The sequence below is a fragment of the Mastigoproctus giganteus genome, chromosome 3, assembly GCF_048544385.1.
Source record: "Mastigoproctus giganteus isolate SK-2022 chromosome 3, ASM4854438v1, whole genome shotgun sequence".
NCBI classification, from domain to species: domain Eukaryota; kingdom Metazoa; phylum Arthropoda; class Arachnida; order Uropygi; family Thelyphonidae; genus Mastigoproctus; species Mastigoproctus giganteus.
This window is the reverse complement of record NC_143577.1, coordinates 259,337,384-259,362,923: the sequence shown is the minus strand read 5'-3', so window position 1 is coordinate 259,362,923 and position 25,540 is coordinate 259,337,384. Positions and strand designations below refer to the sequence as shown.

General features: G+C 39.1%; 1 protein-coding gene and 1 non-coding gene across 2 annotated transcripts in view; one reads left to right on the top strand and one right to left on the bottom strand.

Moving 5' to 3' along the window:
• The window catches only part of LOC150089107 (nonsense-mediated mRNA decay factor SMG8-like), a gene marked incomplete at its 3' end in the record, with an annotated part of 262,505 nt that overhangs the window by 152,652 nt on the left and 84,313 nt on the right, over positions 1-25,540 (bottom strand). Inside the window, exon 7 of the mRNA XM_090370415.1 lies at positions 8,051-8,184. Within this exon, the coding sequence (XP_090226541.1) occupies positions 8,051-8,184 (134 nt within the window). The remainder of the gene's footprint in view (positions 1-8,050; positions 8,185-25,540) is intronic.
• Positions 18,156-18,227, top strand: TRNAP-AGG (transfer RNA proline (anticodon AGG)). The gene has a single exon. It is a non-coding gene; the product is annotated as a tRNA-Pro (tRNA).

Here is a 25,540-nt window from a genome sequence, read left to right as displayed (position 1 = left end):
AGCCAGCTTGCTCTTTCAGTTAATTCTCATCAAGTATTTTTTCTAATCTGTTAGTAATGACCCTTGTCAACAACTTGTAGATGTAGGATAACAAGGTAATTAGTCTATAATTTCCAATTTCTAATTTATCTCCTTTCTTATGCAACAAAACTATGATTGCACTATTACACTCCTTAGGTGTCACACCTTTTCTAATGCATTTTGTGAAGAGTCATCCCAGCTTTTGTGTCATTTCTCTTCCTCCCAATTATAACAACCCTACAGTAACTTCATCTTCCCCTGCGGCTTTCTGATTCTTCATTTTCTTCAACGCATGTTCTACCTAATCAGGAAGGATATCGGGTATGTTGTATGTGTTACTAATTTGCAATCCATCTTCCCCACTGCTAGCATCATTCCCTCGCTCCTTGAGCCTTCTCTGCCTTCTCTGCTATTTATAAGTACACCATCACTATTCTTCAGTTTCAGTATCATTTGTCTTTCTGTATTACTGCTCTTGGTTGCTGATTTAAATCCTTTTTTTTCCCTTAATGCTTGTTCTACTTTTCTTGTGTTAAATCTTGTTACGCCCTCTCTGAGTCTCTTTCTAATGGCTTTGCATAACTCAGCAAACTCAATTTTCTCCTTGTTTATCTTGCTCTTCATTTGTTGTCTTCGGTTCATGATGACAAGTGTTTCTTGACTAAGTTTTTCTTTTTTGGATTTCTTTTTACCTATAGGTTTCTTGGGCTTTATCACTTTCAGAAAGTTGTAATATTCCTCGTCGATATCTTGGTCCTGAGTCTGCAGAAGCTCAAACTTGTTCTTAAGTTCCAGTACATACTGCTTTTTCTCCTCTTCTGTTATCTCAAAGACCTTTGTATTATTTACTCTAGTCAGTTTTTTCCTTTCTTTTCTTACATCTATATCAAGTGTGCATCTTACCAATCTGTGATCCCTTCCAACATTTACCTTGCTCAGGATGGTAACATCATTCACAATATATCTTCTGTTAGTGAGGATGAAGTTGATTTCATTAGTTGTTAATCCATTTGGGCTCTTCCATGTCCACTTTCTGTTCACCCTTTTCATGAAAAACGTGTTCATTACTGACATTCCTCGAGATTCCGCAAATTCCACAAGTCTTTTACTTCTTTCGCCAATTCCAAAATTTCCTATAGTTCCCCTTTCTGCGCTGTTTTGTCTCTTTCCAACCTTAGCATTGAATTCCCCCATAATGATATTGTAGCGAGTTTTACGTTCATCTAGAAGACTCAATTTCAGTGTACATTTCTTCAATCTCTTCATCATCGTGGCTCGATGTTGGTGCATAAAGTATTATAACCTTTAGCTTGTACTTCTTAGAAATACTGAGTAGTAGTCAAAATGTTGTTTTTTATATCTTTATGGACCAGAAAGCCAACTCCACCTTCGCTCCTTTCACTTTCATTGGTGAAAGTGTACAGCAGATTTACACTTGATAAACTTATAAGTGATTCATTTCTTCTTCTTGTTTCAGCCAAACCGATGATATTCCCATTCATATTTTCTAATTCCTTTTCCAGCTCTAATATCTTGTCTTCACCGATGTGCAATCTTAAGTTGAAACAGGCCAAGTTCAGTTTCCGTGGTAGCCTGGTCATACGCAGAGATTGTTAGCACCCTCTGTTTCCACTCTGATCCTCTTTCTGCCATTAGTGGGGGAGTGAAAGCCGCTGGGGACTGAGGGCCATTTGTTTCATCTTGCTGTCATGAGCTGGAGGGACACATAATACATTAAATGGAACAGTTCCATACAAATTTACTGACAATGGAACACAACATTAGAAAAGCACTTGAAAACAACAGGCAGCTGGACATCATTTATATAGATCTACAAAAAGCTTTTGATTCAGTTTCCCATAAAATATTATGTAATAAACTTACTGAACTGGGTGTAATAGGACTAGCTCTAACATGGTTTCAGAACTATTTTCATAATAGAAAAAGTATAATTTGTTATAATTATGTTCATTCGGAATTTATTAATATACAGAGGGGTGTTCCACGGGGTTCTTCTCCTGGCCCTTTACTATTTAGTATATTTCTTAATGATATGTATTTATGTCTATAGAAAGCTAAGTCTAGTATTCTTCCTTATGCTGATGACATGAAATTGTACAAAGAAATTAACTAGTCTCTGGATTGTGAGGAGCTAGAAAAAGGTATTCAATTGATTTACAACTGAATTAAAAGACATGGACTAAATGTGAATTGAATGGGCATCAGTTAATGGTAATTTAACTGATGCCCACAAACATTTAGTCATCTGTTATAATTACACTTTAGAATCAGTGCATATTAAAAGAATATTAAAAGAATTCAGCAATTAAGAACAAGTAATGGCTCTTATACATCTCATATTATTAAAATAACTGCCAGTGCATCTAAAATACTTGGTTTAATCAAAAGAGCTTGTTTTGATTTTGTTGGCCCTGATATCACAAAACTGGCTTATACATCATTTGTTCATCCAATTCTAGAATACACAACGCAGGTGTGGACCCCTTTTGGAAAAAAGAATATTAATATGTTAGAAAGGGTACAAAAATCTATCATCAGGTTTTTAGTTTACAAATCAGATTTAGACTTTTTTATGCATAAATACAAAGATTGGTATAAAAATTTTAACCATCTCACATTAAAAGATAGAAGGAATATGTTTGATTCCATCCTACTACATTCAATACTTCAAGGCAAAATAGATGCGCCATTGCTACTGTCATGTATCAACTTTAATTGCCCACCTAGGCCTTTGAGGGAACATAAATTATATCATATTACCAAATTTAGGACAAAACATTTTAAATTTGAATTTTTCAACAGAACAGCAGCATTTTTAATTGAAAATAAAATTGATATTTTTATTAGCAAAAACAGTGTTAAAAATGAATATTATAAACTGATTTTATAGTTCACCATTAAGCTTTATTCATCTATTAGGATTTACGTATTATTTCAACGATTAAAAAATTAAAGATAATGAAGTAAAATTATTTGTTTTTTTAAAGTTTTTCTTATTATTCAATGTTTCATATCATTCTTTTTAAATTATTAATACTACCTGTGTTTAATATTTTCCTTATAAACTAAAAATTTATAAGTTTTGCTTTTATTTTATAAATATTTGTTTTTTACTGAAGATTACACAGGTTTTGCATTATTCTATAAATATTTAATATTACTGAAGTTTACATGTTTTACTTTTATATGTATATGTAAAAATTGTATTGCAAACTGTATATCACAAATATAAGGCTTAATGTGGTTATTGTGATTAATAAAAAAAAAAAAAAAAAAAAAAAAAGTAAGAATAGCAGTTTTCACTCTGGAAATGATGGGATGCAATTTCCTACCAGGGAATTGTACAAAAGCATATATGGTAAGAGCGTAAAATTCTAGCAAGATGTTCCGGTGGGCTTGGATAGTAGGGGATATAAGCAATGGAGATAAACTCATTATCGCAAGGAGTATATACTGGTTTTGGAGCAGAGCATCTTTGGTATAATGTTCTTTTCCTCACACCGTGGACACAAGCAGGAGAGCCATGACATGTCATCTGAAATTGGCCATATTTTGGCATCTAAAACATCGTATCAGATTGGGGATGTAGAGCCTTATGGGACAGTTCAAATATCTTGCCTTGATGGCAGAAAGCAGTTATGCATGTTAAGGACAAGAACCCTAGTTGGAACTAGTTTTCCCTTCTTATTGCATAAATATTCTCTTAATAGCTGACACTGCTTGGTTTCTCAGTTCGGTGCATATCTCCTCTTCAGATGTTTATAGGAGATACCACTTGGCAACTATGGCACTGTGATGTATTGAGTTTCGTGTGAGGTGTTACATTAATTGGAATATCGCAAAGGGATGTTGCTTAGGGGCAATTCTGAATGTTGCACTGACAAAGTTTCTATTAAGAAGTCACCCGATCTAAGTCATTTTACTAATTTCCTTTTCTCTGATAGAATATACAATAAAGAAACAAGGTACAGGAGTTGGTGCAACTTCTGTTCGGTGGGTCGTTTTGTTAGTGCCATTTTATTCACTATCATTTTCAAGTAGAAGTCGGGAAGTAAGAGGTAGAATGTGAATTACTCATAGAGTAATAAAATTCAGTATTTTTAAGGCTCTCCACTCACAATGGCTCCGAGGGCACAGCTCTAAAACAGTGTTCGCAGGCCGGTCGCTAGTTAGTACACCGCACCGAACCTATTGGTAACACTTTAGGAGGCTTCCGGATCAGCTAGTGTATAATCTTGCTACCTCTACTCTGCCAGATAGTGACTGGAGGAAGTCCGAGTACTGTGTATGCGGGGAGCATTGTCAAGGCCACGTTATGTCAAGGATCTGGGTATATTCTTACCATGTGTACGCCATATCCAAAAATTTCATTACTTCATACAGCATGTCCCACCCTCCTTTTCTTACTATTGAATACACCATGAATTGTCAAACTAATAGAGCAAGCTTATCTGCGAAAAGATCTAAACCTCCCAAGCACTTCCTAATTCATTTCACAAATATACATGGTCTCAATTCTAATCTTAACGATATCCATTTCAATTTGCAGTCTGCCAAACCTCATTAATTTTTCTGACAGAATCTCAGTTATTGGTTGATTCAACTACTGCTCATCTCAGATGCCCAAATTACCCGCTGTATGATTCCTTTCGCCTCAAAGGTGGTACTTGTGCATATGTCCATTCTGATATTCCCTGTCAGAGACTTGGCAATTTGGAATCTCCTCTCTTTGATCTTCTCTGGCTTAAAATCTCTCTACCTCATTGTGTCCAATTCATCTGTTCTGTCTACTGTTCTCCCAACTCCACTAATCACTTGGAACTCTTTGACTTCCTCTCTTTGCAACTTGACTTTCTCCAATCCAACTTTCCTAACAGTGAGGTAATTTTCCTTGGTGATTTTAATGTTCACAACTCCAGCTGGCTTCCGTTTTCTAGTCACACCGACCCAGCTGGCAGAGATGCTGAGGCTTTAGCAATTACTAATGCCTGGCACAGATTGTTCATTTACCTACAAGAATACCAGACAATCCTAATCATCCAGCCAATAAGCTTGATCTTTTTCTCACAAACCACCTTTCTAAGTACACGGTCGAAGTGAGAGGTCCTTTAGGCACTTCAGTTCACAACTTGGTGATTGTCTCTTCTCCAATGGGACCTTTACCTCATCTAATGCTATTCCCAACCTCATGTTGTTTGGCATTACAAGAATGCAAAATGGGATGACCTACAACATTTCTTTTCTTCTTTTCCTTTGTTGAATTACTGTTTCAAAACTTCTGATGTCAACGTTTGCTCAGATCATGTCAGTGAAATTATTCTAGCAGGAATGGAATCCATTATCCCACACTCCACTTTAAAATCTCGTCCTTTATCTAAACCTTGGTTTTCCAATAAATGTGCTAAGGCTGTTCAAGAGAAGAATGTTGCATATCGTAATTGGCTTGTTTCTAATTCTAGCAAACAATTTTTCTTCCAGCTCATGTATTAATGATCTTAGTAAAACACCTCCCACCATTCCCAACACGCTACATTCAATGCCTCCTGTGGTCTTCCGTCAAAAGGATGTCCAAAGGATTTTGACGAATCTTGATGCTAAGAAAGCTCCAGGTCCCGATGGTATTTTTCCACTTGTTCTCAAAACCTGTGCTCCTGAACTTACTCCTATTCTTTGCCGCGTTTTTTCACTTTCTTATTCCAAAGGTGTTTTGCCTTCTTCTTGGAAATTTGCTCGTATCCAGCCAGTTCCTCCTAAAAAGGGTGACAAATCCCTCCCATCCAATTATCGTCCCATTGCAATTACTTCTACTCTTTCTAAAGTAATGGAGAAATCAATTAACCGCAAACTCTTAAACTACCTAGAAACCTTCCGTCTGATCAACGATCGCCAGTATGGATTCCATCAGTGTCGATCCACTGGTGATATTCTGGCTTATGTTACCCATTTATGGACTAATTCAATGGAAAGGTTCGGTGAAACACAAGTAGTTGCTCTTGACATCTCAAAGGCTTTCAATCATGTTTTGCATAAAAGGTCTTCTAAACAAGCTTCCATCTTATGGTGTGCTAACTGTTTTTAGTAATTGGTTATCCAGTTTTTTCTCTGATCGCTCACTGAGGGTGATGGTAGATGGCTCTCTATCTTCTAACTTCTCCACTAATGCTGGTGTCCCCCAAGGTTCAGTTCTTTCCCCCACTCTTTTCCTCTTGTATATTAATGGCCTTCTTCCATTGACTGGAAATCCTATCCATAGTTTTGCCAATGATAGCACATTGCATTCCACTTTCCATTTTGAGAAACCTTGTCCTGCTCAATCAGCTTCAACTTCTCGAAAATCTGCTACAAATTCCTTAAATGCCTATCTTAAGATAATTCCCCAGTGGGGCAAAGACAACTTAGTTGATTTCAACCCTTCTAAAACTTAGTCTTGTCTTATATCTCGCAAAAAGGGGATTCTTCTGCTCCTATGCTTATCTTTAGTGACACTGATTTCTAGGCAAAATGATATATCTCTTTTGGGGATTACCCTGATTTCTAATCTCTCTTGGCACAAGCACATTACAAATATTGCTTCCTCTGCATCTAAAAAACTTGGTTTTCTCTTTCGCTCTTAGCGTTAATTTTCTTCCAAACAGCTGCTCACTCTGTATAAATCGCAAATCCGCCCTGCCATGGAATACTGTTCCCACGTCTGGGGTGGTGCCCCCAAAACCTCTCTCATGCTTCTTGATTCCATTCAGAAGAGGGCAGTTAGGTTAATTAATGATTCATCTCTAACAGAGTCTCTCCACTCGCTGTCTCATAGACGTACTGTTTCTGCTGCATGCCTCTTCTACAGATACTTACATGGGCACTGTATTTCTGAATTGGCTTCTATAATTCCCGCTCTCTCTTTCAAAACAGTCCGAACACGTGCCGCCCCCAGCCAACATCCATTTACTGTCCAACTTCAAACTCACAGAACCAACTTTTCATCTTCCTCATTTATTCATTCAACTGCTGTTTTCTGGAACAACCTTCCTTCATACGTATTTCCTGAAAATTAGTCTACAGAAGTTCAGGTCCAATGTCAACAAATATCTTCTTTCATCTTCTCAACCTCGAACCCAAGCACGGTACTAAGTACTATTGTAATAACTCTTGTGTGTGGGGTTTACATAAAAAAAAAATGGAGCCCAACGATAGGGATGCCCACTCACGAATTAGCAAGTAGGATGCCAGAGTTACCTAGATTATATACCCATACATCCAACAGGGCTTGACCCTGTCCTTAAAATACAGTTGACCCTATAAGCAAACCTGCCAGCTGATTGATCCTGAACTAGCCATCAACACTGATTGGACTGACTGGAGGATACATACACAAATTCTTGATTAGTAGGCACAACAAAAAGTGAATCACCACTGCAAAACAAAGAAATATTTCTCAATCAGTGTGTCACAGCATGATTTACTTCCTTAAAATAAACACTTAATAACAATGCAAAAAAAAAATTATTTTTTTTATTTGTTTTTTTAAAGAAAAGGTACAGGATTGGTGAGAGGAGCAAAGGGTTTCTCTTAACAACAGAGGCTTAAATTCTGCAAGCATCTGGAGACTAGGCACCTGTGAGGTGATCTGATTGAGGTGTACAAGGCCTTGAATGGTTTCAGCAGGCTCAATGCTGATGGGATACATCCCCTTACTCAGATTAAGAATCTGAGGGGGCATAGATTCAAAAAATGAGGAAAGACAGTTGTAGAATAGATGTGTGGAAGTTTGCCTTTAGCCAGCGGGTAGTTGATTGCTGGAAGACTTCGATCTGTTGTTGTGGAAGTTATATAAATTTGATGCGGATAGTTTAAATAAATTTAAGCCTGAACTAGACAAACATTTGGAGTGACTGGATGGATGAAATGCAAAGGTTTTTTTTTTTTTTTTTTGGCTGATGCTCTATAAGCTTGCTTTCTTGCATCATATGCCTCAACTAATGCCAATGTCCAAAATAGAGAATGACAAAATTCTCACCTCCTTCTTTGTTCAGTAAGCAATGTTCTCTTAGCTCTGAAAGAAAGAAATCTACTGGATCAGTGATGATGGACTGACTGGAGGATACATACACAAATTCTTGATTAGCTGGCACAGCAAAAAGTGAATTACCACTGCAAAACAAAGAAATATTTCTCAATCAGTGTGTGACAGCATAATTTACTTCCTTAAAATAAATATTTAATGACAATACAATTTTTTTTTTATAAAGAAAAGGTACATTTAATAGTCTATCTTAAACTATTAATTTTTCTATTTTCAACTATGTATCACAAACAGGTATTGATGCAAGCACAAATTCAAATCTAAAATTTTGATGTAAATTATATTAGGTTGACACTTGAATATTTGTGTGAACCAAATTTCAGCAAGATCTGGTAAGTTTGTGACAACCAAATCCTCCACTTGCACCTTCACAATACAGGGACTGTTAGGTCTTCTACATGGGTATAACCCCCCACGTGCAAGAACTAGTATACTGGAGGTGTTCACCCAGGTGTGAACCACTATAACCATGGGTCGAGGTGTGGCATCTGCACCAGACATGAAAAATGCCGCTCCCCGGTGTTACCAGACAACTAGTAGGTGGTAGATGACTCATCAACCAGTGCAATACCACCACTTTGCTAATTAGAGGCTTGAAATGGTGAAACCCACATGTGGTGACTCCAGAGAAAAGCTCCTGCAACCCCACCTCTTCCATGATACAGTACAAGTGATGTCTTTTGAGATTACACCAGGCATCATGATGAGATTCAATCTTCCCTAAATTTTGAGGGTAAAGCTCTAAAATGGGATTCACAGATCTACAACTCGTTATTCCACTGGAGCAAACTTACTGATAATTCTCTAGGAGGCATCTATTTCAGGTAGTATACAATCTTATTGCCTCAAATCAGTCAGACAGTGATGGAAGAAGTCCATGTAGCATGTAAGCAGATGGGAGGAGCACATTTTAAAGGAGCTGAGTATATTCTTGCTGTTTATATGTCATATCCAAATATTTCAGTAAGTCAAAAACATGTCCTCCTCACCTTTTCTAACTACCGAATACATCAAGAATTGTAAAACTAATAGAATAAACTTATCTGCAAAACGATGTAAGCCTCCCAAACACTTCCTCGTTCATTTCACAAATAAATGTGGTTAGTTCCAATATCAATGACATCTATTTCCACTTAGTCTGCTAAACCCCTTACTTTTTCTGACAAATTCCCAATTATCAGTAGATTCGACCACTTCTCATCTCAGTTGTGCTAATTATTCACTGTACACCTTTTGCATCAACGTTGGTACTTGTGCATATGTCCACTCTGATATTCCCTGTCAGAGACTTGGTAATTTGGAATCTCCTCTTTTCGATCTACGCTTTCTTAAAATCCCTCTAATCAATCTTGTCAAATAAATCTGTTTCCACTTTCATTCTGCCAATTCCATTAATCACTTCGAACTCTTTAGCTTCCTTTCTTTGAAACAACTTTCTTCAATCCAACTTTCCTAATAGTGAGGCAAATTTACTTAGCAAAAAGTTCACAAACTCCAGCTGACTTCAGTTTATTAGTAACACTTACCCAGCTGGTCGAGATGCTGATACTTTTGCAATTACTAATGACCTCACACGGATTTTTAATTTACATACCAGAATACCAGACAATCGTAACGACATACCCTTCTCTTTCTCTCTCTTTTTTGTTTTTTTTTTACGAAAATGACAAACAGAAGATGTATTAGAACCTATTTGTACTTATGCATGGGTTAGAGGGTGAGAAGATATTTGTTGACATCAGACTTCTGCAAATTTTAATTTTCAGGAAATAAATATGAAGGAAGGTTGTTCCAGAAAACGGAAGTTGAATGAATAAATGAGGAAGAAGAAAATTTGGTTCTGTGAGTTTGAAGTTAGACAGTAAAAGGATGTTGACCGGTTGCAAAACTTGTTTGGACTGCTTCGAAAGAGAGAGAGAGAGAGAGAGGGAATTATAGAAGCCAATTCAGAAGGACAGTGCCCATGGAAGTATCTATAAAAAAAGGCATGCAGCAGAATAGAAACAGCCACGAGACAGAAAGTGGAGAGACTCTTTTAGAGATCAGTCTTTAATTAATCGAACTGCACTCTTTTCAATGGAATCTAGAAGAGATAGAAATAGAAAAAGAGAGGAGTTTTGACGGCATCGCCGCAGATGTGGGAACAATATTGCCTGCTACGGCAGATTTGCGATTTGTAGGGAGATTAGAAGTCAGAGTAATTCCCAATAGCGATATATGATATTGAATAGAAATCTGAGTGTCATCGAAGATAAGCATAGCAGCAGAAGAATCCTTTTTTGCAAGACATAAGATGCAATCAACTAAGTAATAATGAGACTAGTGGGAGCCAGACATGTTCAAAGCAGTTAGGTGAACTTTATTTATTGATTTGAAATTATTATTTTTATATAACTTTTGATTTAAATTTAATAGTAGTTTTTTAGGGAATTGCTGATTAAATTGGTGCATTTATTTTTGTTACTCAGCCTTGTAATTGCATAGAAAAGAACAGTCTATTTCTGCCAGCATTGTTTTATCGATAATAGCATTTGAATGCTATTATTGATAAAACAATGCTATTATCAATAATGGCATTCGAATCTGCCGCCATTGTTTTTGTATCAATACAACAGATACTAGTAGTTTCTACGCAACTTGTAGCAGTGTAATCAGTATCAGCAGAGGATTATAAATCAAAAACTATAGCACTACTTATGCGATTAATAATTTAACTTGACACACAGATCGTAACGTACGACAGTAATATCCACAGAGCTTTTAGAAACAGTGACTTGGGATATATAGCTAGCGGAGAGTTCAAACCAAGTGGGTGGAAATCAGATAATTTTATTATCTATCATAACTACTTAGATTTTACAATGTAACATTATAAATTAGTACATATAACTTGATAGGAGACATGAAATTCATATAGCGTAACCCGGTTGGAGATAAAACTCGATACTGATATATATATATAGTGTTATAACTGCATTGGGATACAAGTTTAGTGTTATATTTTTGTATTGAAATTGAATCAAAATCATGACTCAGACCAGAGTAGCAAAGCAAAAGGCTCGAGCTAATGGGAGTACTGTGGTTCAGGGGAAAACTGAGGAGGGCGGTGGTCCTCTGCATCACCGCCTGTTGAAATGTACTGCTTGTTTGATGTTTGTGGAGCAATCAGAAATGGACATGATTGCCAAGGGGAATGTCTTTGTGTGTGCACGATGTAAGGAGTGTGAAAAAAATCAGGCGCCTACTCAGCGTTGTTATGGGCCTATATGAAAGCTTAAAGGACAGGGTAGATGCCCTTGAAGGATTTAAACTGAGGGGTCCATCAGACAATCAGCTGCCCACACCAATCCCGGAGCTTGCACTTGAACATCACTCAACACAATGGCAACCGCCAAAGCAGAATGCGCTGGTCCCAAAGGAACTAGTTGTGGTTGGTGACTTTATTATCAGAGAAACGGGAAATATATTGTGCAAAAAGGATAGATGGAACAGGACCAGGGTATCTCTGCCAGGGGAAAAGGTTGATGACGTTGTACAGCAGATATCATCTTAAGGGCACAAAAGGTGAGATTGTCGTACACGTTAGCACTAATGATATTAAGAGTAGGAAACCGGTGGAATTACTTAACAAGTACAGGTAAACATTGAAAAACAGCCGTGAGTTAGGGTTGAAATTGAAAATGTCTGCAATTCTGCCCGGACACGATAAGAGAGAGTATATGATGACAGCCTTGTCAATCAATTCGGCCCTTGAGAGATTGTGCAAGGCTCAAAGGGTAGAATTTTTCTTAGCTTGGTCTGTGCTTGTAAACAGGAGAGACTGCTTCTACAGGGATGGGATACACTTAAATAGAAAGGTTGCAAAAAGATTTGCTGATGCTATCGAGGCAGTGTTAGGTGGGACCGAAAACTGCTAGCTTGGGGGGTTACATGGACTAAAAGATTAACAGTAGCCGCTGGCAGAGGTGAAAGTGATTCTTGCACTACTTCTACTGGAATGAGCAGCAGCCTGGAAAACAAGGTGCAGGGAATTTCAGAGACTGCTGGGAGTCATTGCTGAACAAGTAAATAGATTTGCTGCATTAGGGTAGCTAAGAGTAAGACAGGTGCATGTATACCAAAGCTAGGAGATTGGTAAATAAATTTGATGAATTTGACGTGTTGGTCTGAACATCAAAGGCATGGTGTCACACAGATATAAGGGATGCAGAAATGGAATCTGGGGAGTAAAATGTGTACAGGTAGGATAGACAGGATAGGAAGGGAGGAGCTATTAGTTAAGACACACACAAAATCTAAGGAAGTACAGTCAGTCGACATGGGTCGACAGAGCAGTGTCGACAGTTTGGTGTGACATAATGACATAAGCACTGGGAAAGCAAAATTGAGAGTAAGAGAGTGTTATAGGTCTGATGACTCTGAGGAGCATAATAAACAACTGTACAGAGAAATAGAGTGGTCCAGCAAATCAGATTGTCTTATAATGGGAGACTACTTACACGATTTCCAGATATTGACTGAAATTTGGGGTTTGGTTACTCATACACTAGCAAGGGTTTTGTGGATTTATTGGATGATTGTTTTATACAGCAGCAAGTTCAGGAGGCAACTAGAGGAAGTAATACTCTTGATCTCATTATCAGTAGTGATTCTTCATGCACTAAGAATCTGCAGATAAAAGAACCACTAGGTGGCAGTGATCACAGTGTGCTGAAGCGGGATTTACTCAAAAATATATAACTAGCACCAGGGGTAAAGGGAAGGGCTTTTGTTTTCGCAAAGATGACTATGGTGGTTTGTGACAGTTTTTAAATTATATGTGGTGGGACTAACTGACGATTTGGTCACATAACAACAGCAAATTCAAAATGGGAAGCATTCAAAGAATTAATCTTGGAATCTACTAGGCTTTTCATACCAACTAAGAAATAATGTTCAAGGTTTAGGCCTAAATGGATGTCAGATGAACTGAACTAATGAGACATGTGGCAGAGAAGAAAAATGCATGGGATACATATAAATTAACAAGTGTCATAGAAGCCTATGATAGATATAAGATGGTCTGTAACCAAGTCACAAAGGAGGTTAGGTAGGCAAAGGCAGATAAGAAATCTTTGGCAAAGGATGAAAAGAAAAACTGCAAAGAGTTCATTACTTATGTAAACTCTAGAAGGAAGGTAATGAATAAGATTGGTCCACTTGATATCAATGGTTCAACTGCTGATGATCCTGCTCAGGTAGCAAACTAACTACATGAGTATTTTGCATCTACATTTACCCACAAGGAATTATTCAGTGAGGGAAATGCCAGAGGTGTAATAAACTTAGGCAGTGAGCTAGATAAGTGACAAAAAAGTGTTGTAAAAATTCTTAAAAATAAAAACATAAGAAAGGCATCTGAGGTAGTACTGGCATGTGATGCAAAAAAGCAAGAGAATGAGTTTATGCAGCATCAGCCAAACAAAAAAAAAAAAAAAAAAAAAATCACACCATTCCATCCAAATGTCTGTACAGTTCCTCTTTAAATTTATTTAAACTATCAACTTCCACAATGACAGATGGAAGTTGATTCCAGCAATTAACCAGCCACTGGCTAAAGGCAAATTTCCATACATCTATTCTACATCCGTCTTTTCTTAATTTGAATTTATGCCCCTTTAGGTTCGTAATCTGAACAAGTGGAAGAATCCCATCAGAATTCAACATGCTCAACCGATTCAAGGCTTTATACACCTCAATCCAATCACCGTGCAGGTGCCTAGTCTCCAGCCACTGTAATTTGCAGAACTTAGACCTCTCCTGGTAAGAGGATCCCTTCATTCCCCTCACCAATCTTGTTGCCTTTCTCGGTACATGCTCAAGCAAATCTACATCCTTCCTAAAATGAGGCCTCCAGACCTGTACACAGTATTCAAGGCATGGCCTGACCATTGCCTTATACAGAGGGACAATCACCTCCTTTTCCTTGCTAGCAAAATTCCTATATATCATTGACAAAACCCCATGACCTGCTCTGGCAGCCTGTCTGCATTGCTCAGAAAACTTCATATCTCACTGCACAATTACTCGATCTTTTTCATTTTCTACCACCTTAAGTGTAGTACCACACAATTTGTACATTTCTCTAGGGTTACTTCTACCCATATGCAGTACTTTGCATTTGTCAAGGTTAAACTTCAGTTGCAACTTTCTTAGCCCATCTGCCCAAATTATCTAGATCCTGTTGCAGTAGCACACTGCCATTACTGTCATTAACAACCCTGCCAACCTTTGTATCATCTGCAAACTTTGACACTAAGCCTGATATACCCTCATCAATATCATTGATAAATATACAAAACAACAGAGGACCCAACACCGAACGCTGTGGGACTCCACTAATAACATTAGTCCACGAAGAACAGCACCCATTAATTACCACCCTCTGTCTTCTCCCACTCAACCAACCTTTTATCCATTGTAGCAACTTGCCCTTAATACCATTCTGCTCCAATTTGTACAATAGTCTTCCATGCGCAACAGTGTCAAAAGTTTCCTGAAATCCAAATATATGATATCGAAATTATTTTTTGCATCCAGTTCCTTTGTAACCACGTCATATCCTATCAAATTTGTCAGACAAGACTTTCCCTTAACAAACCCATGCTCTGTCTGAATTATTGCTGCAGTCTTGTCTAGATGATCTTGCAATGCATCTTTAAACAGTGACTCCATTATTTTACCCGAAACAGAAGTTACACTATCTGGACTGTAATTACTCATGTCACCCTTGGATACCCCTTTGTGAATAGGGGATACATTTGCACATCTCCAGTCCGTGGGGACGTCCCCTGTCCAAGGATGCTCTCATAATTATGGCTAAGGGTTTGCTTAGTTGCTTTGCCACCTCCTTTAATATAACTGGACAGATCCCATCCACCCCAGGTGCCTTTCTGATGTTGAACTTCAACAATATCTCCTCCACTGTGCTCTCAGTTATTACCAAATCATTGAGTACACTGCTACAATTTGATAACCTTCAGCCATTTTCAAACCTTAATAACTCCTCATATGTGAATGTAGATGCAAAATACTCTTTCAGTTTCTTTGCTATCTGAGCAGGATCATCAACAGTCAAACCATCGATATCAAGTGGACCAATCAGATTCATCCCCTTTAATATAACTGGATGGGATCTATCCAGTTATATTAAAAAAGGCAGCAAAGGAAGTAAGCAAACCAACTGCCATAATAATGAGAGCTTCCTTGGACGTGGGGGAGGTACCCATGGACTGCCGATATACAAATGTGACCCCAATCCACAAAGGATGATCAAAGAGCGACACAAGTAATAACAGACCTGTTAGTTTAACTTCTGTTCTAGAGAAATTAATGGAGGCACTGTTTAAAGAAGCACTACAGGATCATCTAGACAAGACTTCAGTTTTAGCTTGGACACAGCACGGGTTTGTTAAGGAGAAGACTTGTCTGAAAAAAAATTTTTTTTTTTTTTTTTTTTTTTTATGTGAACCCCAAACACGAGAGGTATTACAACCTATATTACTTAGTACGGTGCTTGGGTTGGAGGTTGAGAAGACAAAAGAAGATATTTGTTGACACTGGACTTGAACTTCTGTAGATTGTAATTTTCAGGAAATACATATGAAGGAAGATTGTTCCAGAAAACGGCAGTTCAATGAATAAATGACGAAGATGAAAAGTTGGTTCTGTGGGTTTGAAGTTGGACAGTAAATGGATGTTGGCTGGTGGCGGCACGTGTTCGGACTGTTTTGAAAGAGAGAGCGGGAATTATAGAAGCCAATTCAGAAGAACAGTGCCCATGGAAGTATCTGTAGAAGAGGCATGCAGCAGAAACAGTACGTCTATGAGAAAGCAAGTGGAGAGACTCTGTTAGAGATGAATCATTAATTAATCTAACTGCCCTCTTCTGAATGGAATCAAGAAGCCTGAGAGAGGTTTTGGGGGCACCACCCCAGATGTGGGAACAATATTCCATGGCAGGTCGGATTTGCGATTTATACAGAGTGAACAGCTGTTTGGAAGAAAAGTAACGCCGAGAGCGAAAGAGAAAACCAAGTCTTTTAGATGCAGAGGAAGCAATATTTGTAATGTCCTTGTGCCAAGAGAGGTTAGAAATCAGGGTAATCTCCAAAAGAGATATATCATTTTGCCTAGAAATCGGAGTGTCACTACAGATAAGCATAGGAGCAGAAGAATCCTTTTTGCGAGATATAAGACAAGACTGAGTTTTAGAAGGGTTGAAATCAACTAAGTTGTCTTTGCCTCACTGGAGAATTACCTGAAGATCGGTATTTAAGGAAATGGTAGCAGATTTTCGAGAAGTTGAAGCTGATTGAGCAGGACAAGGTTTCTCTAAATGGAAAGTGGAATGCAATGTGCTATCATCGGCAAAACTATGGATAGGATTTCCAGTCAAGGGAAGAAGGTAATTAATATACAAGAGGAAAAGAGTGGGGGGGGAAAGAACTGAACCTTGGGGGACACCGGCATTAGTGGAGGAGTTAGAAGACAGAGAACCATCTACCACCACCCTCAGTGAGCGATCAGAGAGAAAACTGGATAACCAATTACTAAAAACAGTTGGCAAACCATAAGATGGAAGTTTGTTTAGAAGACCTTTATGCCAAACACGATCAAAAGCCTTTGAGATTTCAAGTGCAACTACTTGTGTTTCACCAAAACTATCCATTGAATTAGTCCATAAATGTGTAACATAAGCCAGAATATCACCAGTGAATCGACACTGATGGAATCCATACTGGCGATGTTTGATCAGACGGAAGGTTCCCAGGTAGTTTAAGAGTTCACGGCTAATTGATTTCTCCATTACTTTAGAAAGAGTAGAAGTAATTGCAATGGGACGATAATTGGATGGGAGGGATTTGTCACCCTTTTTAGGAACTGGCTGGATATGAGCAAATTTCCAAGCATAAGGAAAAACACCTTTGGAATAAGAAAGTGAAAAAAAGGCGGCAAAGAATAGGAGTAAGCTCAGGAGCACAGGTTTCGAGAACAAGTGGAGAAATACCATCAGGACCTGGAGCTTTCTTAGCATCAAGATTCATCAAAATCCTTCTGATATCCTTTTAGCATTAGTAGAGGCATTTGATGCAAGAAAGCAAGCTTATGCAGCATCAGCCAAAAAAAAAAAAAAAAGTAAAATAAATAAATAAAAAGTAACCACTTCCACTTCACCCCTCTGTTCGTTCGAAATACCTGTCCAGCTGAGCCTTAAACTTATTTAGGCTATCAACTTCCACGACAAGGGATGGAAGTCTGTTCCACCTACCAACCACCCGCTGGCTAAAGGCAAATTTCCGCACATCTATCCTATATCTGTCTTTCCTCAATTTGAACTTATGCCCTCTCAGGTGATTATTCTGAGCAAGAGGAAGAATCCCATCAGCATTGAGCATGCTCAAACCATTCAAGGCTTTATACACCTCTATCAGATCACCTCGCTGGTGCCTAGTCTCCAGACACTATAATTCGCAAAACTTAAGCCTTTCTTCGTAAGAGCACCCCTTTGTTCCATTCACTAATCTTGTTGCTCTTCTCTGTACTCGTTCCAGCAGCTCTACATCCTTCTTGAAATGAGGCCTCCAGGCCTGTATACAGTACTCTAGGTGTGGCCTGACCATTGCCTTATACAAGGGAATAATCACCTCCTTATGCCTGCTAGAAAAATTCCTATATATCATTGCCAATACACCATGAGCTACTCTTGCAGCCCGTCTGCACTGCTCAGAGAACTTCATATCTGCCTGCACAACCACCCCCAGGTTCCTTTCATTCTCTACCACTGTCAGTGTAGTATCACAGAGTTGATACGTTGCTCTGGGGTTGCTGTTTCCCATATGTAGTACTTTACATTTGTCAATGTTAAACTTCATTTGCCACGTCTCAGCCCATCTGCTCAACCTTTCCAGATCCCGTTGCAGCACCACAGTGTCAATAGTGTCCTTGACAACCCTGCCAACCTTCTATCGTCTGCAAACTTGGACATTAAGCTTGATATGGTTCGTTGGTCTAGGGGTATGATTCTCGCTTAGGGTGGGAGAGGTCCCGGGTTCAAATCCCGGACGAACCCAATTTTTACACGATAGGAGGGAGTATATGATGAGAGCCTTGTCGATCAATTCGGCCCTGGAAAGATTGTGCAAGGCTCAAGGGGTAGAATTTTTTTCAGCCTGGACTGTACTTGTTAACAGGAGAGATTGCTTCTACAGGGATGGGATACACTTAAATAGAAAGGGTGCAAGATTATTTGCTGATGCTATCGAGGCAGTGTTAGGTGGGTCGGAAAACTGCTAGCTTGGGGGGAGACAAAGACCAATAGATTGACAGTAGCCACTGGCAGAGGTGAAAGAGATTCTTGCACTGCTTCTATTAGAATGAGCTGAAGCCTGAAAAACAAGATGCATGGTATTTCAGAGACTGCTGGGAGCCATTGCGGTACAAGTAAACACATGGGTTATGTTAGGGTAGCTAAGAATAGAAACAGGTGCAGGTATACTTGCGTGTACACCAATGCTAGGAGTTTAGTAAATAAATTTGATGAATTTGAGGTATTGCTCAAAACATCAAAGGCAGATATTGTTGGGATATCAGAGACGTGGTGTCACACAGATATAAGGGATGCAGAACTGCAATTTGGGGAGTACAACGTCTACAGAAAGGATAGACAGGATAGGAAGGGGGGAGGGGTTATGCTATTAGTTAAGAAACACATAAAAACCAAGGAAGTGAAGCCAGTCGACATCGCCGGACAGTGCAGTGTTGAGTCAGTTTGGTGTGACATAAGCATTGGGAGATCAAAATTGAGAGTAGGAGTGTGCTATAGGCCTAATGACTCTGATGAGTATAATAAGGAACTGTACAGGGAAATAGAGTGGGCCAATAAATCAGAGAGTCTTACAATGGGAGATTTTAATTTCCCAGATATTGACTGGAATTTGGGGGCTGGTTACTCACACACTAGCAGGGCTTTTGTGGATTTATTGGATGATTGTTTTCTACATCAGCATGTTCGGGAGGCAACTAGAGGGAGTAATACTCTTGATTTGATTATCAGCAGTGATTCTTCATGCATTAAGAATCTGCAGATAAATGAACCACTAGGTGGCAGTGATCACAGTGTGCTGAAGTGGGATTTACTCAAAGAGGTAACTACCATTAGGGGTAAAGGGAAGGGTTATTGCTTCCGTAAAGGCGACTACGATGGACTGAGACAGTATTTAAATTCTATACAGTGGGACCAACTGATGATGTTACCAACAGCAAATTCAAAATGGGAAGCATTCAAAGAACTTATCTTGGAAGCTACTAGGCTTTACATACCAACTAAGAAATATTGTTCAAGGTTTAGGCCAAAATGGATGTCAGATGAACTAATGAGGCATATGGCAGAGAAGAAAAATGCATGGGATACTTACAAATTAACACAGGACACTGAAGCCTATGATAGATACAAGTTGATATGCAACCAAGTTACAAAGGAGGTTAGGCAGGCGAAGGCAGATTACGAGAAATCCTTGGCAAGGGATGCAAAGAAAAACAGCAAAGAGTTCTTTACTTATGTAAACTCTAGAAGGAAGGATGAATCAGATTGGTCCACTTGATATTGATGAGTCAAATGTTGATGATCCTGCTCAGGTAGCTAACAAACTAAATGAATATTTTGCATCGACATTCACACATGAGGAGTTATTCAGCAAGGGGAATGCCAGAGGTGTATTCAACTCTAGCAGTAAGCTACAGAATCTTGAAATAACTGGGCGTAGAGTGGAGGAGAAACTGTTGAAGATAAACACAAGAAAGGCACCCAGGGTGGATGGGATCTATCCAGTTATATTAAAGGAGGCAGCAAAGGAAGTAAGCAAACCCTTAGCCATAATTATGAGAGCTTCCTTGGACTCAGGGGAGGTACCCATAGACTGGATATGTGCAAATGTGACCCCAATTCACAAAGGAGGATCAAAGGCTGACACAAGTAATTATAGACCTGTGAGCTTAACTTCTGTTCCAGGAAAATTAATGGAGGCACTGGTTAAAGAAGCACTGCAGGATCATTTAGACAAGACTTCAGTTATAGCTCAGACACAGCATGGTTTTGTTAAGGGGAAGTCTTGCCTGACAAACTTGATTGGATACTATGATGCAGTCACAAAAGAACTGGATGCAGGGAATAACTTTGATATTATATACTTGGATCTTAGAAAGGCTTTTGATACTGTTGCACATGGAAGACTGCTACACAAATTGGAGCAGTGTGACATTGGAGGCAAATTGCTGCTAGGGATAAAGGGGTGGTTGAGGGGGAGAAGACAGAGAGTGGTAATCAATGGACACTGCTCATCGTGGACTAATGTTATTAGTGGAGTCCCTCAGCGCTCAGTGTTGGGTCCATTATTGTTTTCTTTATTTATAAATGATATTGATGATGGTATACCAAGCTTAATGTCCAAGTTTGCAGATGATACAAAGGTTGGCAGGGTTGTCAAGGACACTACTGACACTATGCTGCTGCAACAGGATCTGGAAAGGTTGAGCAGATGGGCTGAGAGGTGGCAAATGAAGTTTAACATTGACAAATGTAAAGTACTACACATGGGAAACAGCAACCCCAGAGCAACGTATCAACTCTGTGGTACTACACTGACAGTGGTAGAGAATGAAAGGGACTTGGGGGTGGTTGTGCAGGCAGATATGAAGTTCTCTGAGCAGTGTAGACAGGCTGCAAGAGTAGCTCATGGAGTATTGTCAATGATATACAGGAATTTTTCCAGCAGGGATAAGGAGGTGATTATTCCATTGTATAAGGCAATGGTCAGGCCACACCTAGAGTACTCTATACAGGTCTGGAGGCCTCATTTCAAGAAGGATGTAGAGCTGCTGGAACGAGTACAGAGAAGGGCAACAAGATTAGTGAATGGAACAAAGGGGTGCTCTTACGAAGAAAGGCTTAAGTTTTGCAAATTACAGTGTCTGGAAACTAGGCACCAGCGAGGTGATCTGATAGAGGTGTATAAAGCCTTGAATGGTTTAAGCATGCTCAATGCTGATGGGATTCTTCCTCTAGCTCAGAAAAATCACCTGAGAGGGCATAAATTCAAATTGAGGAAAGACAGATGTAGGATAGACGTGCGGAAATTTGCCTTTAGCCAGCGGGTGGTTGGTTGGTGGAACAGACTTCCATCCCTTGTGGTGGAGGTTGATAGCCTAAATAAGTTTAAGGCTCAGCTGGACAGGTATTTTGAACGAACAGAGGGGGTGAAGTGGAAGTGGTTTTTTTTTTTTTTTTTGGCTGATGCTGCATAAGCTTGCTTTCTTGCATCAAATGCCTCTACTAATGCTAATGCTAATGCTAATATACCATCATCAATATCATTTATAAATACAGAGAACAATAATGGACCAATACTGAACCCTGAGGGACTCCACTAATAACATTAGTCCACGATGAGCAGTGTCCATTGATTACCACTCTGTCTTCTCCCCCTCAACCAACCGTTTATCCATAGCAGCAATTTGCCTCCAATGCCACACTGCTCCAATTTGTGCAGCAGTCTTCCATGTGCAACAGTATCAAAAGCCTTTCTAAGATCTAAGTATATAATATCAAAGTTATTCCTTGCATCCAGTTCTTTTGTGACTGCATCATAGTATCCAATCAAATTGGTCAGGCAAGACTTCCCCTTAACAAAACCATGCTGTGTCCGAGCTATAACTCAAGTCTTGTCTAGATGATCCTGCAGTGCTTCTTTAACCAGTGCCTCCATTAATTTTCCGGGAACAGAAGTTAAACTCACAGGTCTATAATTACTTGTGTCAGCCTTTAATCCTCCCTTGTGAATTGGGGTCACATTTGCACATCTCCAGTCCATGGGTACCTCCCCTGAGTCCAAGGAAGCTCTCATAATTATGGCTAAGGGTTTGCTTACTTCCTTTGCCGCCTCCTTTAATATAACTGGATAGATCCCATCCACCCCAGGTGCCTTTCTTGTGTTTATCTTCAACAATTTCTCCTCCACTTTACTCTCAGTTATTACAAGATTCTCTAGCTTACTGCTAGAGTTAAATTCACCTCTGGCATTCCCCTCGCTGACTAACTCCTCATGTGTGAATGTCGATGCAAAATATTCATTTAGTTTGTTAGCTACCTGAGCAGGGTCATCAACAGGTGCTTTTTCGAGGTGAGCGGACGCGCTTAGACAGGGCTCCTCAGTTAAGTGGTTTACTTTTGGATGGTGCTTTTAAATATTTGATTTATTTAGATATTGTTGGATTATTTTGTTATAGGTTTTCCTGTAACTGTTTGATTTTAATAATATTATAGATATAATTTTTTAAAGGTACTTTCATTGATATTTATTTAATTTCATAATGGTAGTTACGAGATCTGCCTTAAACACGTCACAGGGTATCATGACTCACACGGAAATAGCAGATGGCGATTTACGGGTGAGTCATGATTTAATCCGTTGTGGAACCTGTGGAATGTTTTCCAAGGTCGACCTGGTGACTAATCCTACCTTACCTGGGGATTCTTTTCTTTGTGATCGATGTAAGGAGTGCACCGATATTAAATTACAATTTGGTGCACTGATGGAACAATTTGAGTCCCTGAAAAAACAAGTGCTTGCCCTCGAAAATAATGCATCTGGGAGCTCGTCAGGGACTCAAAACTCCAGCAATCTACCCAGTGATGCACACCCGATTCGAGCCTCAAAACAGAAAAACCAAGTGCGAACTACTCTGGTTAAAAAGGACATTGTTTTATTAGGAGACTCCACTGTCAGGGAAACGGGGAATATTTTTTGTAATAAAGATAGTTGGAGCAGAACCGGGGTATGTCTGCCGGGAGCAACTATTGATGATGTCACCAACCGATTGTCAGATTTTAAAGGGGGTAAAGAAAATATTATTCATGTTGGGACAAATGATATTAAACGTACACGATCTGTTGGAAAAATACAGAACCATGCTGAGGAAATGTCGCGAGCTAGGCCATAATGTCTATGTGTCTGCAATTCTGCCCAGACACGATAGGAGGGATTATATGTTAAGAGCCTTGTGGATTAACTCAAGACTTGAAGGAATCTGCAAGGCTTTAGGAGGTAAATTTCTATCGGCATGGCCCACACTTGTAGGTAGAAGGAATTTGTTTTGTAGAGACGGGATACACTTAAACAAAGGTGGTGCAAAAGGTTTTGCCAGTATTATTGAGGATACCTTAAAGGTTCAGGGAAACTGCTAGTTAGGGGGGGATGTGGGTAATACTCACACGCATTTATCTCATAATATTGGTCAATGTAACTCTTGCACATACCTTAAGAGTTCTTATCTGTTACCCCAACTGGACGTATTATCTAGATGTTCTGGGAGCAAAGATATTTCACGTGAGCGGGTAGCTAATATCAGGGAAGAGAGCTTAAAAAACTTCAAGGGTTGTGTTAGGGTTGTTAAATATACAAGAACAGTAAATCTTAATTGTTTATACAGTAACGTTAGAAGTGTCGTCAATAAAATGAGCAAATTCGAACTGCTGGTTAAAACAAGTAACGCGGACATAATAGGGCTTACAGAGACGTGGTGCCACCCGGAAATTGGGGATGATGAGTTTCAGTACGGCTTGTATAATGTATTTAGGAAGGATAGGTTAGATAGAAGGGGTGGTGGGGTAATGCTTCTTATCAGAAGCAGCCTGAGTGCGACGATAGCTTTCCCAGATTCAAACATTTCACATGCTAGTATAGAGTCTGTATGGTGTGAGATAGTTGGAAACAAAGGCATAATGCGAGTAGGAGTAATATACAGACCAGGTGATTGTGAAGATTATGACAAAAGCCTCTACATGCAAATGGAATGGGCAAGTAAGCGTCAATGCCTTATTATGGGTGATTTCAATTTGCCTCTAATTGATTGGAGTAAATGGGAAGGCAACTCGACATGGGGAACAAAATTTTTAAATCAAATAGACGACTGTTATTTGTATCAACATGTCAGGGAAAGTAATAGAGAAAAGAATATCCTAGACCTCATCATCCCACATGAATCAGATGACATAACAGGGCTGACAGTAGAGGAACCAGTAGCAGGAAGTGATCCCGGAGTTCTACGGTGGATGATGACGAGAGAGGTAGCAGAAGTAAAAGGCAAAGGAATGGGTTTTAACTTCAGAAAAGGAAATTACGATGCCTTAAGGTACTACATGGCCTCTATTAACTGGGTAGATATCGCGCAGAGAATGAATACATTTGAACTGTGGTACGCTTTTAAAACATTAATCACAGATGCCTTGAATGCGTATATACCATTAAAAAAATACTCCACGAGAAGGGTTCCAAGTTGGATGAATAGTGAAGTTGCCACATTACTTGAGCAGAAAAAGGTGGCATGGAAAGGTTACAGAGCAATAAATAGTACTGAAGCCTATAACAGCTACAAGGTGATGTGTAATAGAGCCACAGAAAGGGTTCGACAGGCAAAGGCAGTTTATGAGAAATCACTAGCAAACAGGGGGGATAAAGAATTCTTCACGTATATAAATGCCAAGAAGAGCAGGACAAACCAGATCGGACCTTTACGTAAGGGAAAGGGGATAGTAATAAATACACCAGCTGCCGTTGCAGATGAACTCAACAGTTATTTTGCATTGATATTTACAAATGAAAAGCCTTTTGTGGCAATGGGAAATTGTGGGAGCGAAGTTAAAAATATGTAATTAATGATATTGAAATTTCGCAAGATTATTTAATGAAAAAACTTTCGAGCCTACAGACCAGTAAGGCTCCTGGAGTTGATGGAATATACCCTATAATCTTAAGTGAGGGAGCAAGCGAGTGCATTGAACCATTGAGGCTAATTATGCGAGCATCACTAGACTCTGGGGAGATTCCCTTGGATTGGAAAAGTGCAAATGTATCTGCCATACATAATGGTGGCTCTAAAGTAAAGTTGGAAATTATCGACCTGTCAGTCTGACTTCAGTAGTAGGGAAAATCATGGAGGCAATGATCAAGGGTGGAATTCAGGATCATTTGGATCGAATTGAAATTCTCAAGGATACTCAGCATGGTTTTGTAAAGGGAAAATCATGTTTAACAAATCTGGTTCGCTAATTCGAAAGGGTCACTCACGGCTGGATTTAGGGAATAATTTCGACATTGTTTATTTAGATTTCAGCAAAGCTTTTGACTCAGTCCCACATGAGCGGTTGCTTTATAAGCTGGAACAGCTTGGAATCACTGGGAAAATCCTTAGATGGATAGAAGGATGGCTTTAGGGCAGGAGGCAGAGGGTTGTGATAAATGGCTATTCCTCAGATTGGGTTGATGTAAGAAGTGGTGTACCCCAAGGATCAGTATTAGGACCACTGTTGTTTTTAATTTTCATAAACGA